The sequence below is a fragment of the Lycorma delicatula genome, chromosome 10 (genome assembly GCF_047948215.1).
Source record: "Lycorma delicatula isolate Av1 chromosome 10, ASM4794821v1, whole genome shotgun sequence".
NCBI lineage: Eukaryota > Metazoa > Arthropoda > Insecta > Hemiptera > Fulgoridae > Lycorma > Lycorma delicatula.
The window spans coordinates 98271263-98289370 of record NC_134464.1 but is presented as its reverse complement, the minus strand read 5'-3'; the positions used below and the strand labels follow the sequence as shown (position 1 = coordinate 98289370).

The 18108-nt window shown below is 29.9% G+C and overlaps 1 protein-coding gene across 1 annotated transcript; it reads right to left on the bottom strand.

Annotated features, from left to right (window-relative positions):
• Positions 1-270: 270 nt before the first annotated feature.
• On the bottom strand, positions 271-18076 carry LOC142331304 (beta-1,4-glucuronyltransferase 1-like). Its single transcript, XM_075377104.1, has 6 exons — positions 17303-18076; positions 14921-15133; positions 10732-11079; positions 5159-5350; positions 2210-2377; positions 271-863 (listed from the first exon to the last, which is right to left on the bottom strand). The coding sequence occupies exons 1-6, from the start codon at positions 17504-17506 to the stop codon at positions 669-671; spliced, it is 1320 nt and encodes a 439-aa protein (XP_075233219.1). The 5' UTR covers positions 17507-18076; the 3' UTR covers positions 271-668.
• Positions 18077-18108: the final 32 nt, after the last annotated feature.

Sequence of the window (18108 nt, the reverse complement as noted above, 5' to 3'; positions counted from 1 at the left end):
GATATTTTCTGTTAAAAACTGATTATCAGATACGATGGAAATGAAATGTCATGCATCAATCAGGTGTAAGTACTGTCCACAACATTAAATTTGGGAATCCAAGTTAGATTCAAGTTTAGATCCTAATATGTTAGTAATAGTAGAGTGTAGACTATACAGTATATCATCATTAAAATCCAAATAATCATATAATTTTCAGTTGTTTTTATTAATATTAACTATCGAGTTGGATAAAATAAGAAATAAAAAAAGATACTGTTTTTTTTTTCACACAAGTACTTTTTATTAAATGTAATCACTTTTTTTTATAACAAACATCATATTATCTACATTAGAACAGAAATCATCATACACACCAATACATACAATTTTTTTTTAAAGGGCTTTTTCTAATTTTAAATAACTGACCACTTAAAAGTAAATAATAGTATCAGCTAAATCAAATTAGTAAAGAGAATGGAAGAAAGTTATAATTGAGTATCATCTGTGTGTAGCGAGTACTGCAGTATGCAGTAACACACTACAATATGCACACATTACACACAGTATCCAGTGTGCAGTATGTAGTTTGTTGGATTCAAGTATTAGTTCAGCAACATAAATTCAGTGCAAACTGCACCAGCATACTTAACAATAAGTTTTCACTGAGCTGATTATTTGTGAACATTTTAGTAGCAACGTCGAGATGATTCAGGATATTTTGACTTCAATTCCATTTTAAATTGTCTGAACAATACTCTGTTACGTTCCTGATCAATATCTTTATCAGAATGAAATGAAAATGATGTTTTAAATCCAATATGTACAAGAAATGCATTATTTAACACAGAAAATTTATAACCAGCAACATGAAGTTCACAGACCTGTAAAAAGGAATAAAAAATGAAATGGTGACACCTTGTTTAGAAAAAAAAGTTAATTATTGTGCCATAACTAACAATAAAATATCCTTAAATACTTAAAAAATGTGCTAAGTAATCTTACAATTATTTCAAACGCCAAAAAGTAAAGAAGAGTAGCTGACAGTCTTAGTAAATTAAAGTACAAATTTTCACTACTGAAAGTTTCATGGTGTGTCAAATAATAAATGGATACAACCCTTTAGTTTACTGCGTAAAAGTTAAAGTTAAGGATTAGAGAAATGGTAACACAGCAGGCCAGGCCATGCAGCCCATTCAGACAATCCAACTGTAAGGATCAGCATTACCCTCTTTTACTACTGATCATTTTTGACAAGTATGGTCTGTATACTGTAGAAGAAAAATTGAATTTTTTCAAAGCGTCACCAGTGCAAAATGTATTTTCTTGTGATTTTTTTTTTTAGAGTAATGGTTTTCATAGAATTTTATTCAGAAAGTCTGATAAATTAAAAATAATGTACAGAAATAAAAAAAATTCTTAATAAAAAAACTAATAAGAGTATTAAAAATTGCTTGACGTTAATTATATTACTTAAAACCTTAAAGGCCAATTTAGATATTTTTAACATTTCTCTTTTCTAATCTATGCAGCCAGAAGTTTTAAATTTCTTTAAAAGTGAATTTAAATTACATTATTAATATTATAATTATTATCATCCATCCACAGAGCAGTGATTCCAAAGACTAATGAAACAATTGGAAATTTTTACAGTTATAAGATAGTAGCAAAGTAGACAGTCTATGAAGTGATAATCTCGTTGATAACAAAAAACATTACATGTAATAACTGACTGAAGTAAATCCTAGCAATACACTTTACATTTATATTTAGCATGCTCACTCAATGGTCAAATAAATCTAATATTTCTTAACAATAAAGTACCAAAAAGCAGTAAATTTCATGGGTATCAATAGTTAAATGCAATGACTTCTGAAAAAAGCAATTCCCACAAGATCTGTTTTAAATTGATAAAACTATAATAGGGTAAAGTCAGAAATGATCAGATGCGTGTTCCATAGTTCTTCTTGGGTAAATAATATTGGTATAAGGTGAATTAAGTGCACTGATTTCCTAAAAGACAGAATGTCTTTTGGGCCTGTAGAAATAATTACTGTTCCAACATGTACCACAATTTCCTTGAAAAAGATTTAACTTTCTTTTGAAAAAACTGTTACAAAAAAATATTAATGAACTTAAGTAACAGGAAACCTGATTATTAAAACAAATTTTTTGAAGATAAAACAAATATAAATATTAATGAAATTTACAAATATTTATTTATACACACCTGACTGATTCTGTTGAAACCATACTGTTTAAAACGTTCATCGTAAAATGGCACTGTGTTTCTGGCAATATAAAAAGGTTCCCAAGGATCTTTCCATAGAACTTCAAATAATGGAATCAACTCAGATGAAGGAGGTTCTCTCTGCCAAGATTCATAATCTGTATGAATCTATCAACAACAAAAAATTAATTATTTAGTAATAATTATGTTTTAGAATCAAAACAAAACAAGTCTACTGCCTCACTGACTAGTTGTCTTCCAGACCATTTGAATTCCTTTTTATTCCTGCATCCTGACACCTGTAGGGGATAGACATGTGACAATCCAAGTCGCCACACCACTTCTTCTGTTCCTAGATCTGATGGGCTTTACTGGAGGTCGTCTTTTAGACCCTCTAAAGTTGATACAGTTCACAGTCATCAGTTGGCCCCTGTCATGATGCCACTGATGCAATGTCTTGGCAGACATTTCTATCAAACACCAAAAGTTTCACACCAAAACTCTTACTATGTGTAACTTTAATTAGACTATGCACTTAGATCATAACTTGATTGAGTTTTTAGACACCAAAAATACTATCCTCATACCAGCAAAACAAGTGTTCATCCTAACAATTTTTTTCTACAATCACTTTACTTAAAAATCAAGAAACTGATTCAGAAATTTAATAAGCCTCTAATGAAAACATATACCCTATCTCTCTCTGCTCTGGTCTCTTGCAGGAGCAAGGTCAATGCCATCACCCTCCCACATTGCATTTCCATCACAGAGTTCTCCAAACATCCATCTCATTCTAACAGAAAATATCTAAGCTAACTGGGACTTGATGCCTAAATGCCTATATTGGCAAAGCAAGCATTCAGATGGGCCCTTAGGGTCAATCCATATCAAATCATCCAGGTCGTGAAACCCATGGTCTTAGAATGTCATGAAAATTTTATTTGTTGTATTTGCCACTATTTAATGTAAACTATAAAAAGCATTAAGAATTTTGAAATATATACACACACACTTTCTGGTTATGAGTTTGTTGAAGGATCTGAAAAATAGATCAATACACACTTTACTTTTCAAAACATTCATTTTAGGTAATTTTTAAAATCCTTTAAGGTCCTTTTACTTTTCTTTAACTGCACACGACTTCATTAACTTACTTAATAATTAATTCATTATTTAATGTAAATGAATTATCAAATTAAAATACAAGAACTCGCTAGATAGTAACACCCACTCAATAAATGCTCTGTAGACTTTAGTATGTCAATTCAAGGTTGATCAATTTGTTGATATAATGTAGTACTTATTGTGATTTTAGAACACACAAAAACTGTTCAATGAATACAACAATCTCTGTTACTATTACCTGAAATTCTGTAACGATATATTTTTTGAATTTTTAAAATGTGATATTGATGGAAATTCATAGATGACAAATAGTATAAATAAAACAGATGAAAGGAATGAATGAAATGTTTAACAATACAATGAATGTTTACGACAAATACCATTTCAAGTGACTAAATCATCACCAATGACTTTAAGAAACATGTTAATAATGAAATGTAAAAAAAAATCATTGTCACAGTTTTGAACTTAAAATTTATTTTTCCGGATATTTCTAGGATAGTTATTGGTAAAACTGTCCATTAAGAATTTTTAGGTGGCAAACAATTTGAGTGGTAAGTCTTGAAAGAAGATTGCAATAGTAAATATATGGATTAGCAATAAAAGAGTATGACAAGTGTATAAATTGCTACGATGAATGTCTCAATTTAAGTAGCAATTATGTAAAGAAGTAGATCATATTTTTATTTTTTTTAAAAATGTAATTGAACACATGTTAAAAACTGTGTTCCATCTTTGAATCAGAAGAATTTTGACGCAAAACAGAAAATATTTGCAGAATGTCAAAAATGAAAAAATAAAACTATCCAATATTTAAAGTTATATTAAAAGTCATTAATACATTTACACTGATTCAGATATAATTCATACTAGTACAAATCCATCAAAGTACAAAACTGAACCAAAGATAACCTCTCTTCTCTTATTTTCTAAAAAATGTTTTCACAGGAACTCACATTATTAGCTGCATTTTTCATCTTCAATTTTGCACAATAAAAATTAGAATATTAGGAATTACTTCCCTAATAAACACTATTTTAAGAAATCATGTACATGGTATTGATTTCAGTACTGGACTTGATGTTTTTTTTTTAGATTAAATAAACAAAAAATAGACAAATATAGATAAAAACAGATAAATAGGCAACACAGAAAAAATAAAACAAATTTTGCAGAAAATGGTTGTAATTCTTAGATGGTTGCAAAATACTTAAAATACATTAATAATGGAGAAATATCAACCATAAAAATAAATTTAGGCTTAAACATCATAAAACAAATCTTCATGAAATCAGTTTTGGAACTCTGTAGAGCATTTGAAAATAAAACTAGATGTCTAATGTCACTGACTGCTTGATTAAAAATAAACATTCAGTTACAATCTGTAACTAATCTTAAAATATTAGAACAAAATATAAATGTTTTAATAAACCACCATTATCCATTACCTTCAGTAATCTTACCTTGACCATTATCTTCAGTTAGTTATACCACATAGTTGTATAACTTGATGCAGAACTGATAGTTTCACATACAAAGTTTTTAAAATAGTTCTGACAAAGAGAAGTAATCCCTACTATTCTATTTTTTATTGTGCAGGCTATAATTGGTATGAAACAATTAAAAAAGAAATCATGGTAAATAATGATGTGGGACTGAAAATGTTTTTTTTTTTAAATATCTATAAGATTATCTTCAATTCAATTTTGCACTCCGGTGGATTAGTAACTGTATAAATATGAAATATTTAATATTAATCTGTAATAACTGTAAACAAAATTGCGTTGACTTACGTTGACTATAGTACATATAAATATATAATACCTGACATTTCCAGCACAGTTCACTGTAGAATGGTCTAACTTCACCAGTTTCAACCATTTTAAGTAATTGCTTTTTATGTCGAGGAGGTGGTATACCATCTTTCAATTCAAATGCTGGTACAACAAAAACTGTTTTATCTTCTCTTTCTGCTTTCCTGAATAAACCACGCTGTGAAGCAAATTCAAAAAAGTCCTAAAAAAGACAAATTTAATAATTGTTACTTTTTATATACAATAAAAAAATCTATTTATGTACTAGAAGAAGTTTTTATGTACAAAGTAATACAAATTTTCTGGATGATACTACAGATTCTAAGTTGATTACAATGCAATTTTTACCTTTATTTTTGTGTTTGATTGCTTTCAATAAAATGTTCTGATTTTACTAAAAACCTATACAGTAGTTGTACTAATTCAACATAAATACATCAAACTTACATTTATCTTCTACTTTTCAATAACATTTTTTTGATCTTAATAATTTACGCTAATTACTTACAAATTAATTATTAATTATTTTACAAATAAAATTTGTTTATTAAAACTAGAAAAATAATTCAGGTTGATTTTGTTTAACACGGCCTGTTGGTATAATATAGAATTATAATAAATATATAAACCGCTTACCAATAATACATGTAAAACGTAAAAGTGCTTCCAGAAAGTAATTTACATCATCTGGAACACACTAATTTATTATGTATGTAATAATAAATAAAACTTACCATATTAATTATATAACATTTTTTTTGTATATAATAATTGATATCACGTATGTTAAAACTGTGTCAACATAGTACATCTTGTCTTGTCTTGGGGTCATGTTGACATAACAATTGAGACCACCATATGTATAAAATGTTTTACATTGGCATAATTTTAACATACATCACAATCAAGTGTTGTATAATTAATATGTGAAGTTTTATTTATTTATTATTACATACATAATAAATTAGTGTGTTCCTGATGATGGAAATTACTTTCTGAAAGTGTTTGGACGTGTTACATATATAATTGTTGGTAAATGATTTATATATTTATAAAAATATAATTGTAGAAATCTTAAAACATAATTAAAACAGTTTGTCATCCTGGGACTGGTCAAATGAGAATGATGAAATCAACATGCAAAATGGAATTGACCTTTTGGACTTTGATCAGTAGCAGAACAATTAATTTCAATGGTGAATTTGATTAAGTACTGCCAAAAGTGTAAGAAAACAGGGCTAAATGATTCAGAAGTTTGGTAACTATCTAAATTTGCATATTTTCTGTAAGAAATTGTTTCACTTTATTGTGAAAAAGTTTCCATTTAAATCTTAAATATCTTCATTGAATAATATTATACAGAATAACACCATTAATTTACATGAAAAACACCCTAATAATGAATCGCCTTTTATTTATTTTAAAATCGTATTAGGTTAGCTTATAAGTGTACCAGTGAACAAGCACTGGTACAGCTTTTAAAGCTGTTATTCTCCTGTTTATTATCAAACAGTTTTTTTTAAATAAGTTCCTAAAAACCTGTATCAAAAGAGAAAAAATTAAATTAAAGCTGAAATTAAGAGGAGTTTTTTTTATGTGATTAATATCGCCTTTCACAATTTTTGTTTTAAAATATTTACCTTTGAAAATGAAAAATGAAAGAAACTTTTACTGTAGAATTACAGAGGTTTGAATGAAGGAAATGTACATGAAGTTAATGGGAAAACCCCTTTCTTTTTTTGTTTAGTGTTCGGAACCACCGTTAAGTATTACTTCAGAGGATGATATGTATGAATGTAAATGAAGTGTAGTCTTGTACAGTCTCAGGTTGACCATTCCTGAGACGAGTGGTTAATTGGAACCCAATTACCAACGGTCCCGGGTTCGAATCCCGGTCAGGTATGGCATTTTCACAAACACTACAAATCATTCATCTCATCCTCTGAAGCAAATACCTAACAATGGTCCAGGAGGTTAAAAAAAATTCACCAAAGAACACTGGTATCCATGATCTAGTATTCAAATCCATATAAAGTAACTCCCTTTACTAGGATTTGAAGCTTAGAACTCTCGGACTTCAAAATCACCTGATTTACGATGACAAGTTCACCACTAGACCAACCCAATCAATGGGTTATGGGAAATAACCCTTTCCTAACCTTTCTATTTTGACAATAATAAATCTATTTTTTTCTATTGTTGCAGAAAATTCTAAAATTTGCCTTTAACTTAAAATGCTATTTGTGGCCTTTAATCTAATAATGGGATTTTGTCTTTTAAAGAAAATATTATGGTTTAATTTTTGAAATAGAGATCACTCATAAATTATACTGAACTAATTTATTTATTGCTTGATACTATTTAAAATTGTTGTACTTTTACTATATATTGTCAATATAATTTATATAAGTATGCATATATATATATTATGCTGACAATATACAGTTCATACACACACACACACACACAGCGCACCCGCATGCTTACACACACACACACATACATATATATATATATTGTTGCCATGTACATGCTGAGGATCATATCGGTGAATAAAACGTTAGCAGCTCAGATGTCAGTGGGAGTACAGTAACGTACATGCCAGCACAGGTGCCACTCCCCACCAACTGCATAACTGTAGCTGACTGCGTAACTTTCTCACCACAGCATACCCACCACTTGCAGGTGCCTTTAAAAGAGCAAACATCACAGCAAATTTTTAATTCATCGCTGATCACTGCCTGAAGAAGAAGCTGAAGAAAGATTTTCCCTGAACGGCACAAGGTGGAACACTTCCCGATGGATACCAAGATCCTCACCAGAGCAGTAGGCCTGGTTCTGAGGGATCTGTTGGCTCCCATCATCCAGGTTGGCGGACCCAGCATGGGATTTCTCAGGGAGAACCGCTTCAACTGTGCTGGCAGAAGATGACTGACGCCAACCTGACATTGCAGAGCTCTGGGTGCCACCACTGCCTAGCTGTAGTGGGGATTCAACAGCCACTGAGGGGAAGCTCAGTTTGATTCCAACGGATGAGTCGCAACTCCCCGACTACAGCCAAGCCAACATTGCCAGAGACTAGCTTCCGGATAAAGCAGCCCTTTCAGGACCATCTTTCCAAAAACCTCAAACAGCCCTTTACAGGGCTACCACAAGATTTTAAAGTGCCATGTGTCATATAATTAAATCTAAGTTCAGATAATTGCTGCATAAAACAAAATTTTACAATACACAATTATTTTAAACATATTATAAGCACTAGGGTACTACTTAATTTAGTAGAAGAGGATAATTATCTAATCTTTTTTATCCACTTTTCATCAGTAGTTCTCATGAAGTGACCTGTCCAAATTAATTTTCTCATAGAAGTTAGTCTACTCATATTGTCCACCAATGCTCCTCATTTTATGTACACCTTTGTCTTCCTGTCTCTTTCTGTAAACTTATATTCTTGCCAATCAGGATTATGTCATTAGCAGATCTCAAATTGTTAAACCATTTCTCCAAAGATTCTTATTCCTATGCTTTCTTATTTTCTGAAATAACTTCAAAACTGCATTGAATAGCTTTGCAGATGGCATATCACCTTGTTTCAGACCTGTCTTTACTCTTATATCTTTGATTGAGTTATCATGATAAATGTTACTCTGAACACATTAAGATATGAATTGTTAATTCCATGTTGTTTGAAGTTATTCAATGTATTTTTCATTTAAAAGCTGTATTAATGAAATCAACAAATAACGAAAACTATGGAAAAATTATAACATTTGACTTTCATAATTAAATTCTCAGTTGTTAAAATGCTATCCAGAGTTGAATAATTTTTCTCAAATCCAGTTTGTTCTCTTGATGCTAAGTTTCTAAGTTATTTTCTATTCTTTTCCCAATTACAGTCATAATTATTTTATATACCACTCATAAGAAATTAATTAATCTGTAGTTTCTGATCTTTCTTAAACACCAAGATTAATTTGAAAACTAACCTGCCTCAGGAACTTTCCTTGTCCTTAAACGTTTATTAAATAATTGATATTCTAGCCTTTAATCTTGTAATGGAATGATGAAATGAAAGGAAAATTTGTGGTGGTATTTTAAATAGAATATTCATTGTAAATAGATTGCACTAATATATTCCAAGTTATTTTAAAGTAAATATATTGCAGTAATATATTTGATTTGATAAAAACAATGTTGGTCTTCTGTTCAGTTTTTATGTGTCACTTTATTATGATTTTTGAGTTACTTTGAAATATAGAATGAATATTGCATATAATAGTATGATACTACACTTATTTTTATTGCTTGTTTAAATTTTTTTTTTTTGCTCATAATAATAAATTATAAATATAACACAAAATTTAAATTTCAAATCTGAATATTTAAACTATTTTTTAAATTTTGCAGATTTTATTTTATTTGCCTATTATTTTAGGTTTTATTTTTTTATAAATGCCTGAAAATAAATATACGGCAATAACTTTAATTGGCAAAATAAAAATTAAACAAATATTATTATATAAATTTCTCATTATACAATTTTAAAATAATTCTATAGCAAAGTCAGTGTAATAAAGATGCAAAGAATAATTAATGATTTTAATCTCAGAAAGAAGGATTTTCTCCCAAGAAGTTCTAAAACAAAAAAGAGAAGTAACATAAGAATCTGGGATAAAGGTCAGTGAGTCTTAAAAAGTACTGGTAGGAAATGGAGATGAATACTAAGAAAAAGGTTATATAATCTGTGATTATAAAAAAAGGGGAAAAAACAGTAACCTTTGATGGTTGATCAGAAAATAGATAACAATGAATGATGACTGAAAATAACAAAGTTAACTTCAACATTTGAGAGTGATTCATAAAAAAGTACATGTACACAAGTGAAATGAACACTTACGTTACCACAAATTATTCAAGCTCAAGATTTGGAAGGGGTGAAAACACTAAGAAAAAAAAAATAAAAAACATCAAATGGCTAGCTTGAATGCTTAAAAAAATAATATCTGATGGAATTAAATTTATATGAAATGCTGATGCTATGACAATAGCAGAATAAAAGAGCAAAATATGAAGGTCATATACAATGGCAATCAACCTGATTATTTCATAAATTATTGCTGTCCAAAATCTTTGGCTGAATGTGATAATAAACGTCTTGAATAAATATGTATTTATGCTATTTATTGCAACATATGATATTTTTTTAGGTTCATTATGATTTTTTTTAAATACTAAAATTTTAAAAGATAATTTCTACTACCAAACTGATTAAACTAAATTACATTTAATTTTTTTTACAATCTCACCTACATGAAATACTCCCTATTTAAGTGGAAATCTGCCAAAGCAGGAATTTGTTTTATGTCTCATTACTTTCTGTTTTAGATGGATTTACTGTAAATGGTAATTTAATGGTTTAAATATAAAAGTCAAAGGCTTAAAAAACGTACCAGAATTGTTGAAGAGTCTGTTTCATTATAAAAATAATCCAGACCTTTGTTTGAAATCAGCCAGGGCCTTATTAATTGTTATAAAAAGTACAACAATGATAATGAATATAAAAAAATATAGTCTGGTACTTACCTGTCTTAAATTAGCGCTTGGTAACATGTCAATATCAATTACAAGAATAAAATCAGAAGGTGTGGCGCGACGTGCAACGTTTCTCAATAAATTATTTGGAAAATTTCTTGTATTAGCATAATTAGCATGTTGAAATATATCAGAAGACTGTGGTTGTAAATGACACGGATGTGCTGGAGGTAGAGATGGTATAGATATTGGCGGTGAGCTCTTTGCAGGCAATGGTGAAACAAGAGAAAACGAAACATTATGCAATATACTTGTGAAACATGATCGAAGACCTGCTAACTTCCATAAAGCTTCAGATATCTGATGATCTTCAGCAAAAACAGCAACTGATATTGGACCCTAAAATAATCACATGTTTAGATAAATAATGATGATAATAATGATATAATGAATATCATATTATCAATACATATGTTTAATAATAAATAAAATATAAACCACCAAAACACAGTAAATAGATAAGTTAAACTTACCCAATTAATCCCAAGAATTGATTTTCAGAGGATTCCGCATCTACTGTTGTTATTAATTCTATTACATTAAAAACATATTTATTTAAAATTTTGTTAATTTGTTGAAATTTTCTTTTTTGAAAATTTTGAAATTTATTATGCACGAATATGCAAATTCTTCTGTCCAGTATTTAATATGTTAATGAATTATTTGAATTTTAAAATACATACACACATACAATCCAGTACTGGACAGCAGAATTTGGGTATTTACATATTTCGCAGATCCTGTGAAAATTGATTCTTGGAATTAATTGGGTAAGTTTAACTTCTCTGTTAACTGGGTTTTGCTGGTTTATATTTCATTCAATAATAAATTGTATTAGCAGAGTGGTCAATATGTTAATGAATTATTTGAATTTTCGAAAAAAAAAAATTTATTGGGTATTACATTTTAATCTATCTGATATCTCTTCTCACAACTTAGAAACCAGTGATTGAAAAATATCTGCAAAAAGAATCCAGCACCTGTACAACATTATCTATGATGGTCAGCCTCATGAACTTCAAATAAAGTAAAGTAAAATATTCCAATGTAAAATTTTTCACTCTTTTCATTAGTGTAGTCAAAAATAGGTCATCCCATTTGAAAAAAAAAATTGTTAACCTTGAATTAATGGTCAATTTCAAGGTAAATCCAAGGTACCACGAGATGTCAACCTCCAGTCCAAGTAACTTGTTTCAGTCATTTTTTTGTATCGTGTGTAGTTTACAAGATTGACGAGGGAGGGATGTTAAAATGAAATGCCCAGGGTGTATATTTGCCATCACTTGGTTGAAAAGGTGTGTGTGTACATATATATATATATATATGTATGAGTATATATTTTTTACTGCTTCCAAAGGTCAGAATACTGAAATTTGGCTTATTTTTAACCTTCATCGGTGGGAGAGGGTATTCTCAAATGACTATCCTAGAGGGCGGTAGCATCCAGTCACCAAAAGTTTTGCCCTGTCTGCCAAGGTCAGTGAGCTCCAGAATTTCAAATGTGTAGAGCCGTGGCAAATTGCCTGCAGAACCACCACTTCATTTCAGCATTGTTGTCAAAATGTAAGTTACATTTTACTCATTTTTGTTATTATATTGCTTTATTATATCATCAGTTTATTTATTCTACCACATGATTTAACCTTCAGTGAGTAGATCATTGCACTTGGTAACTAATATTGATTATGGACTAGGATATATCTTATGGCAGTGGGTCAGTCAAAAATTTGTATAACTCAAAATTTGTATAGCTCATTTTTGCACATGTTAGGTAATAATTATCAACACTTCATTATCTGAAATGATTGATGGTACTGTTAAGTTTACCAACATTTACATCCAAAAGAAGAAACAGGAACAGATGAGGAGGGACACAAGAAACAGGATGATGGAGCCCAGATTTGGAAGAATAATTTAGTAGCTACAGTCTTGCTTAAGATCACCTGCACAAAGGAATGACTTTCCTGGGAACTCTGCATAAAAATAAAGCAGAAATTCCCCTCCACCCTAGTTTATTACAATAAAAAGGAATTATGTACCAGGGAGCACCATGTTTGGATACCAAGACAACAAAACCTTGATTTTATTTGTCACGAGAAAGAAAACTGTCATATTAATTATTTCAACCACGCATGATAATAATGGAATCGACAGAGAAACTGGGAAACCCATCCAGATAATGGACTACAGCGCTGCAAAAGGTGATGTAGACATGGTGGATTTGATGTGTTCTCACATCTCCACATCAAGGAATAAACAAAGGTGACCATGTTTTTTCGACTACTTGACCTGGCCGTTGTAAATGGGATGTGTATTTGGCAAACGAACAAACCAAGGAAAGTTTGTTGAGAAGAGACTTCCTTTATCAGTTGGCTGTTGAACTTGTGGAGGAAAATTTAAAAGGATGAGCCAAACTCCAGAGACTTCCAAAACAACTGGCCCTTTTCGTAAAGGACTACAGAGATTCAAGCTCCTCAATTACAGAAGTTCTGACAAGGCCTGGCATTTGTCATATTTGTGGGCCATGTAAAATAATAGGGCACACATTTTGTACAAGTCATGAAAAAAAAAAAATTTGCCTAAAACATTATAAACAACCTGTAATAATTGCTTTGATGGCTCTGAACACAAAGATATGTATGATTTTTTATGCTTTTATTTGTATTACTACACATAAGATTGGTTTATTTTGTATTACTTCTATTTTATTTATTATTATTCTATTTTACATTATCAATGTTTATAACTTTTTTTCTGTTCATGTTATATAAAGTATTGCTCATGTTTATTGCTTTATAAGCAATGATTAATTTAGTTCCATTGAAGGAGAAGAGTGATAATTTGAACTTTATAGTCAATATTCTGGTCATACCTAGTGTGTAAGCATTTTAGCATTGAACCTTAAGTTTAAGCATTTTAACTTCAGTAAGTTCCGCATTTTTTTCTTTTTTACTGCCATTTCCAAAGTTAGACTAAGCCTGGAAATTCAATGTGTCAAAGTCTAAAAATTGATATGTCAAACATTATTACCTTGTTACCTTCATAAGTCTGAAAATGTGATTTGGAAATGTGAGAAATACAATCTTTAATTAAAATATTAATTAAGATCGCATACCAACATTTATTATAACAAATAAGACCATTGTCATGTGTTAAAATTATATTAAAAAAACAGAACATAAAAAAAATTGGATTCGCGGCAAATTGCCACATGACCACCAACTCGAGAGAAAATTGATGACCACTGATAAAGGTTAAATAATACACAATATTCCAAGATACAATACTTCTGTTTTTATAATTAATTTTGAAATATATTTTTAAATATAAAAAAGGAAAAAATCTTTGTATTTAAACTTTTTTTTCTCATATAAAATTATTCTCAATAAACAATGCCTAGTAAAATTCTTAAGCTGATAGTAAGTAACCTTCCTGGTTATTCACCCATCAAATAAGTTCAAACTACTGTCTACACAATCATTAAATCCATCTTTTAGTGCTGGGAGATCAGAGAAAAAGTTTTTTGTAATGGCGTTTAAAATATTCTACATACAGTAATAAAATAAAATTGTTTACATTTTCATAGACTAAAGATTACACTACATATTACCAAAGCATACACCATATTTACAAAAGAACAAACAGATATATAAACTGAACTGTAATAAATGTTATACTGAGGAAATTGAAGCCATGTACATGCATATATAAAAAGCACATATAAAACCACCACACAGAAAACTCAAAATCTCAAACCCTGCAAATCATTTAATACAAATTGAACACACATACAAACAGAACAATAAGGTCCAGATTTTACAGAGGAAGAAAAATTCATGAACTCTAATATATTTGAATAATTTAAAATTTATAAACAAAGGTAAAATGAACAAAAACAACATATTTAATGAATAAACATAGCTAAATATCCTATTTCATAAACTAATTGGATTTCTTTAACAGGAACTACAATGAGAAAGAAACTGCATTATAGTTGTGAAATGATATTCAGAACCATATTTCCAGGTATTTATAAAAACCTACAATTTTTTTTATGTAGTTTTATTTATATAATTTATTTATTTAGGTATTTATTTATAAAATTTATTAATTATTTTATACAAGCTTAAAATTAATTTCATCATGCAGATTTTTATGAAACAAATAATTTATTGTTTACCTGCCAACGTTGTGAAAGCTGTACTAATCTGTATAAATGATCATAAGAACACTGAGTTACAAGACTTATATCAGGTGTAGTACCAATTAATCTATGTGGATGAGGTTGTTTTAAAGCAGTAGCGATACCAGATACCACCTGATATTCTCCACTTGAATCAAGTACCCTACTTTGTTCCAATGTCCTTACTAAATTACCAAAGGCTGTTTCCACCTATTGACAGACGCAAAAGGAAACATTAAGTACATACATTATAAAACTGGTACCGTACCAGCACAGGCAGCCAAATGCATAAATGGCATGGGATCGAAGTATGATAATGGATATCATCATCAGCTCTGCTACATAAGGAAAAAGTAGTACTGTTTCTTTGACAAAACTAAAAGACATGCTAGCCCAAGATTTAAGATCTGTTTTCATTGTAATCATTACTTGATGAATGAATAATTACAAACAAAATGATTTCAGAATTACTGAATTAATTACCACCGCATCATTATTTTACACAAACTTTCTATTTCATCAATATACAGTTACATTTATTTATATAGTCTATAAAATATGAAGTCGCCTAAAAATGTGTAAATACCTGTTTTTCTTCTAATAGCTTTAATTATAAAATAAGAAATTTTTACTCACATTAATATGTTATGATTATTTAATAGGCTGTCTGTTAACCAAAATTTTCTTTATCAGTTTTGTTGGCTACATTTTTTAGTTTTTGGTATTTAGATCATAATCCATTTGAATGTTACTCATTGTTCTTTTATGTAACACAATCAAACAGCTGACTGATTTGTCACAGGAAACAAGTTAATCCCAGAAGAAATAGTATAACCACTCTCAAGAATCTCATATCAGGCTCAAGAAAATCTGAGGAGGAAAGTGGTTTACCATTGCCTCTTTTGCTGAGAGGGTACTGTTTATACAAGTTTCATCTTCATTCTTCGTCATAAAAGCAAGCATTACAGTGAAAATTATGCAGATCTTTTCCATTAAGTGGCAGCATTTGCATTAAGTTAGGAACAGTGTAAACATACCTTGGCATATGCTGTAATGTAATGATTGTCACAAACTGCCGGCCACACCACAGTGACTGGCCTGCTGGCCATAACTTAGCAGCATCAGATTATTGTCAAAGCAATAATAATTCATATTCGATTGATTGCAATGTTATTACTTACATTAATTTTTTTAAATTGGTATTTTTAACTTTATTTAAAAATAAACATGCACTATACAAAAAATAAATATAAGATAACAAAATCGGGAACTAAGAATAGGCCTATAATACAGAACAATAATAATGTAGAATAATACAAAATATGATGGATAATTTATTCGAGTGGCATAAATTCTGCAGTACACTGATGAAATTTTTCAAATAAGTTTTCATTTTGATACCCACCACGTATATATTGCCACAAGTAAAACAAATCTATCATCAATCGGCTTGTTTTCCAATGTTTCTTGTTCTGATTTTTGGCCTTTGCCCACATACTTTCAACTGTTTGAGTACAGGCTCAGGTCTGCAGATTAAGAAAATGTAATGTGTGATTCACTGTTTGGTATACATAATGCTACTGAACACTACAAGCTGCTTACTCATCTTACAAAACAGTAGTCCCTGGTGCAATGTATTGTTGGATGATTGGTAACAAAGTTTCTGCTGGTCTGTTTGGCACTGCTACAAGAAACAATCTCTTGTTTCTCAGCAAATTCTGCCGAACACTCATTGAAAAGGCAATACTCCTTCTCTATTATATTTCCTCTAAGTGAAACAAGATTCCTCAATTTTGACATGCATATTAGGTCCACCAATCACCTACGGGTTATTTAGTAAATTATCTTTGTACATCTCACTTATACTGTTCCAATCGTCGCATGTGTTGTGGTTCACTGACAGTTCTTCTAAACATAATTTGACCTACATGTAATCTTTACTCCAGCAGTAAATGAATAACACAACAATGCAAAGATCTAACTGCGATTTAATGAGCCACATTCCACGTCTCAACTCTCTCCATCATTTTCAATGATGCTTGCATCATTGAAAACAAGTTTGACTGGAATTTTTTATACTTTATGGATTTTACATACATTACAACTACATAAAGACTAAGTAGTATAAAACAAGAAATTACTGTACTTCTTTCAGTCATAACGCAATAGCTTCATTAACTACTAAGTTGAATTAGGAAGATTTCCCAAAACACAAAAAAAAGAAAATATGACCAGTTTATAGCACTCATAAGAGTGAGATTTTACTGTTAGTTTATATTCATAAGAGAAGAAAAAATCATCCATATTGCAAGAGATAAAAGAAAATCCGCTTGATCTAATCAAAAAATAATTTATTAACACTCAAAATTTTTCAGTTACCTCTGTAGTTTGTAATTCAGACCCAACATCATTATCTTGTACATTACCATTTGGAGGTAAGTTACTATTACTATGATGAAATTGGTGATGTTGCTGATGGTGACGCGCTTCAAGACGGCTAAGTAACACCAGATGTATAACCTGAAGAACTGCCACTACAGCGACTAAAACGAGTACCAGCTTCCCCCAAAGGAAATGATGCATTATTGAATTGCATTACATTTTTCTTTGATCATCGAATTTCATTTCGTTTGTTGTGTACTAACAAAATTTCACATATTAATATGTGAACCGTCTATGGTTTTTTCGTGATACGAAAGACAATAGTTTAAATTTCACGTAAATTAAGCATCACTTAAAAAGAACATGACTCATTTTGAAAACACTAGTACTTGCATATGAAGTTGTATTACAGGCATACAAAAATAAATGACACATAGTACACTTAATTAACATTCAAAATCAATTAATATTGAACACCAGGCCTACATGAAACAAAGCATTCTGAAAAGTTTTCTACCACAACTAATACTTAGACGGAGGTCGGCATTTCCGTACGTCGACCAATAAATTAGGTTAAAATTTGAAAATAACATGATTTAGACAATATACAGGTGTACTACAACACACTTCATTAAATAAATCATCACATTACGAAACACGTAAATTAATCAACACTGTACGTTCCGCCGATGACAACCCTAACCACTAAACGGTGTTTATATCACAACCTATTAGATGATTGTTTTTTAAAATAATGGTATGATATGAAGTAATATCTCGTTTCGATTGATACAATATTTCGA

Bases quoted from the DNA above. Each gene is read 5' to 3' on its own strand.
- LOC142331304 (XM_075377104.1), bottom strand. From the start codon at position 17,506: ATGCATCATTTCCTTTGGGGGAAGCTGGTACTCGTTTTAGTCGCTGTA. The intron at 2,378-5,158 runs GTATTATATATT...TGTTGTTGATAG, and splicing joins AACTGTGCTGGAAATGTCAG to ATTCATACAGATTATGAATC. The intron at 864-2,209 runs GTGTGTATAAAT...TCCTTTTTACAG, and splicing joins GTTTCAACAGAATCAGTCAG to GTCTGTGAACTTCATGTTGC.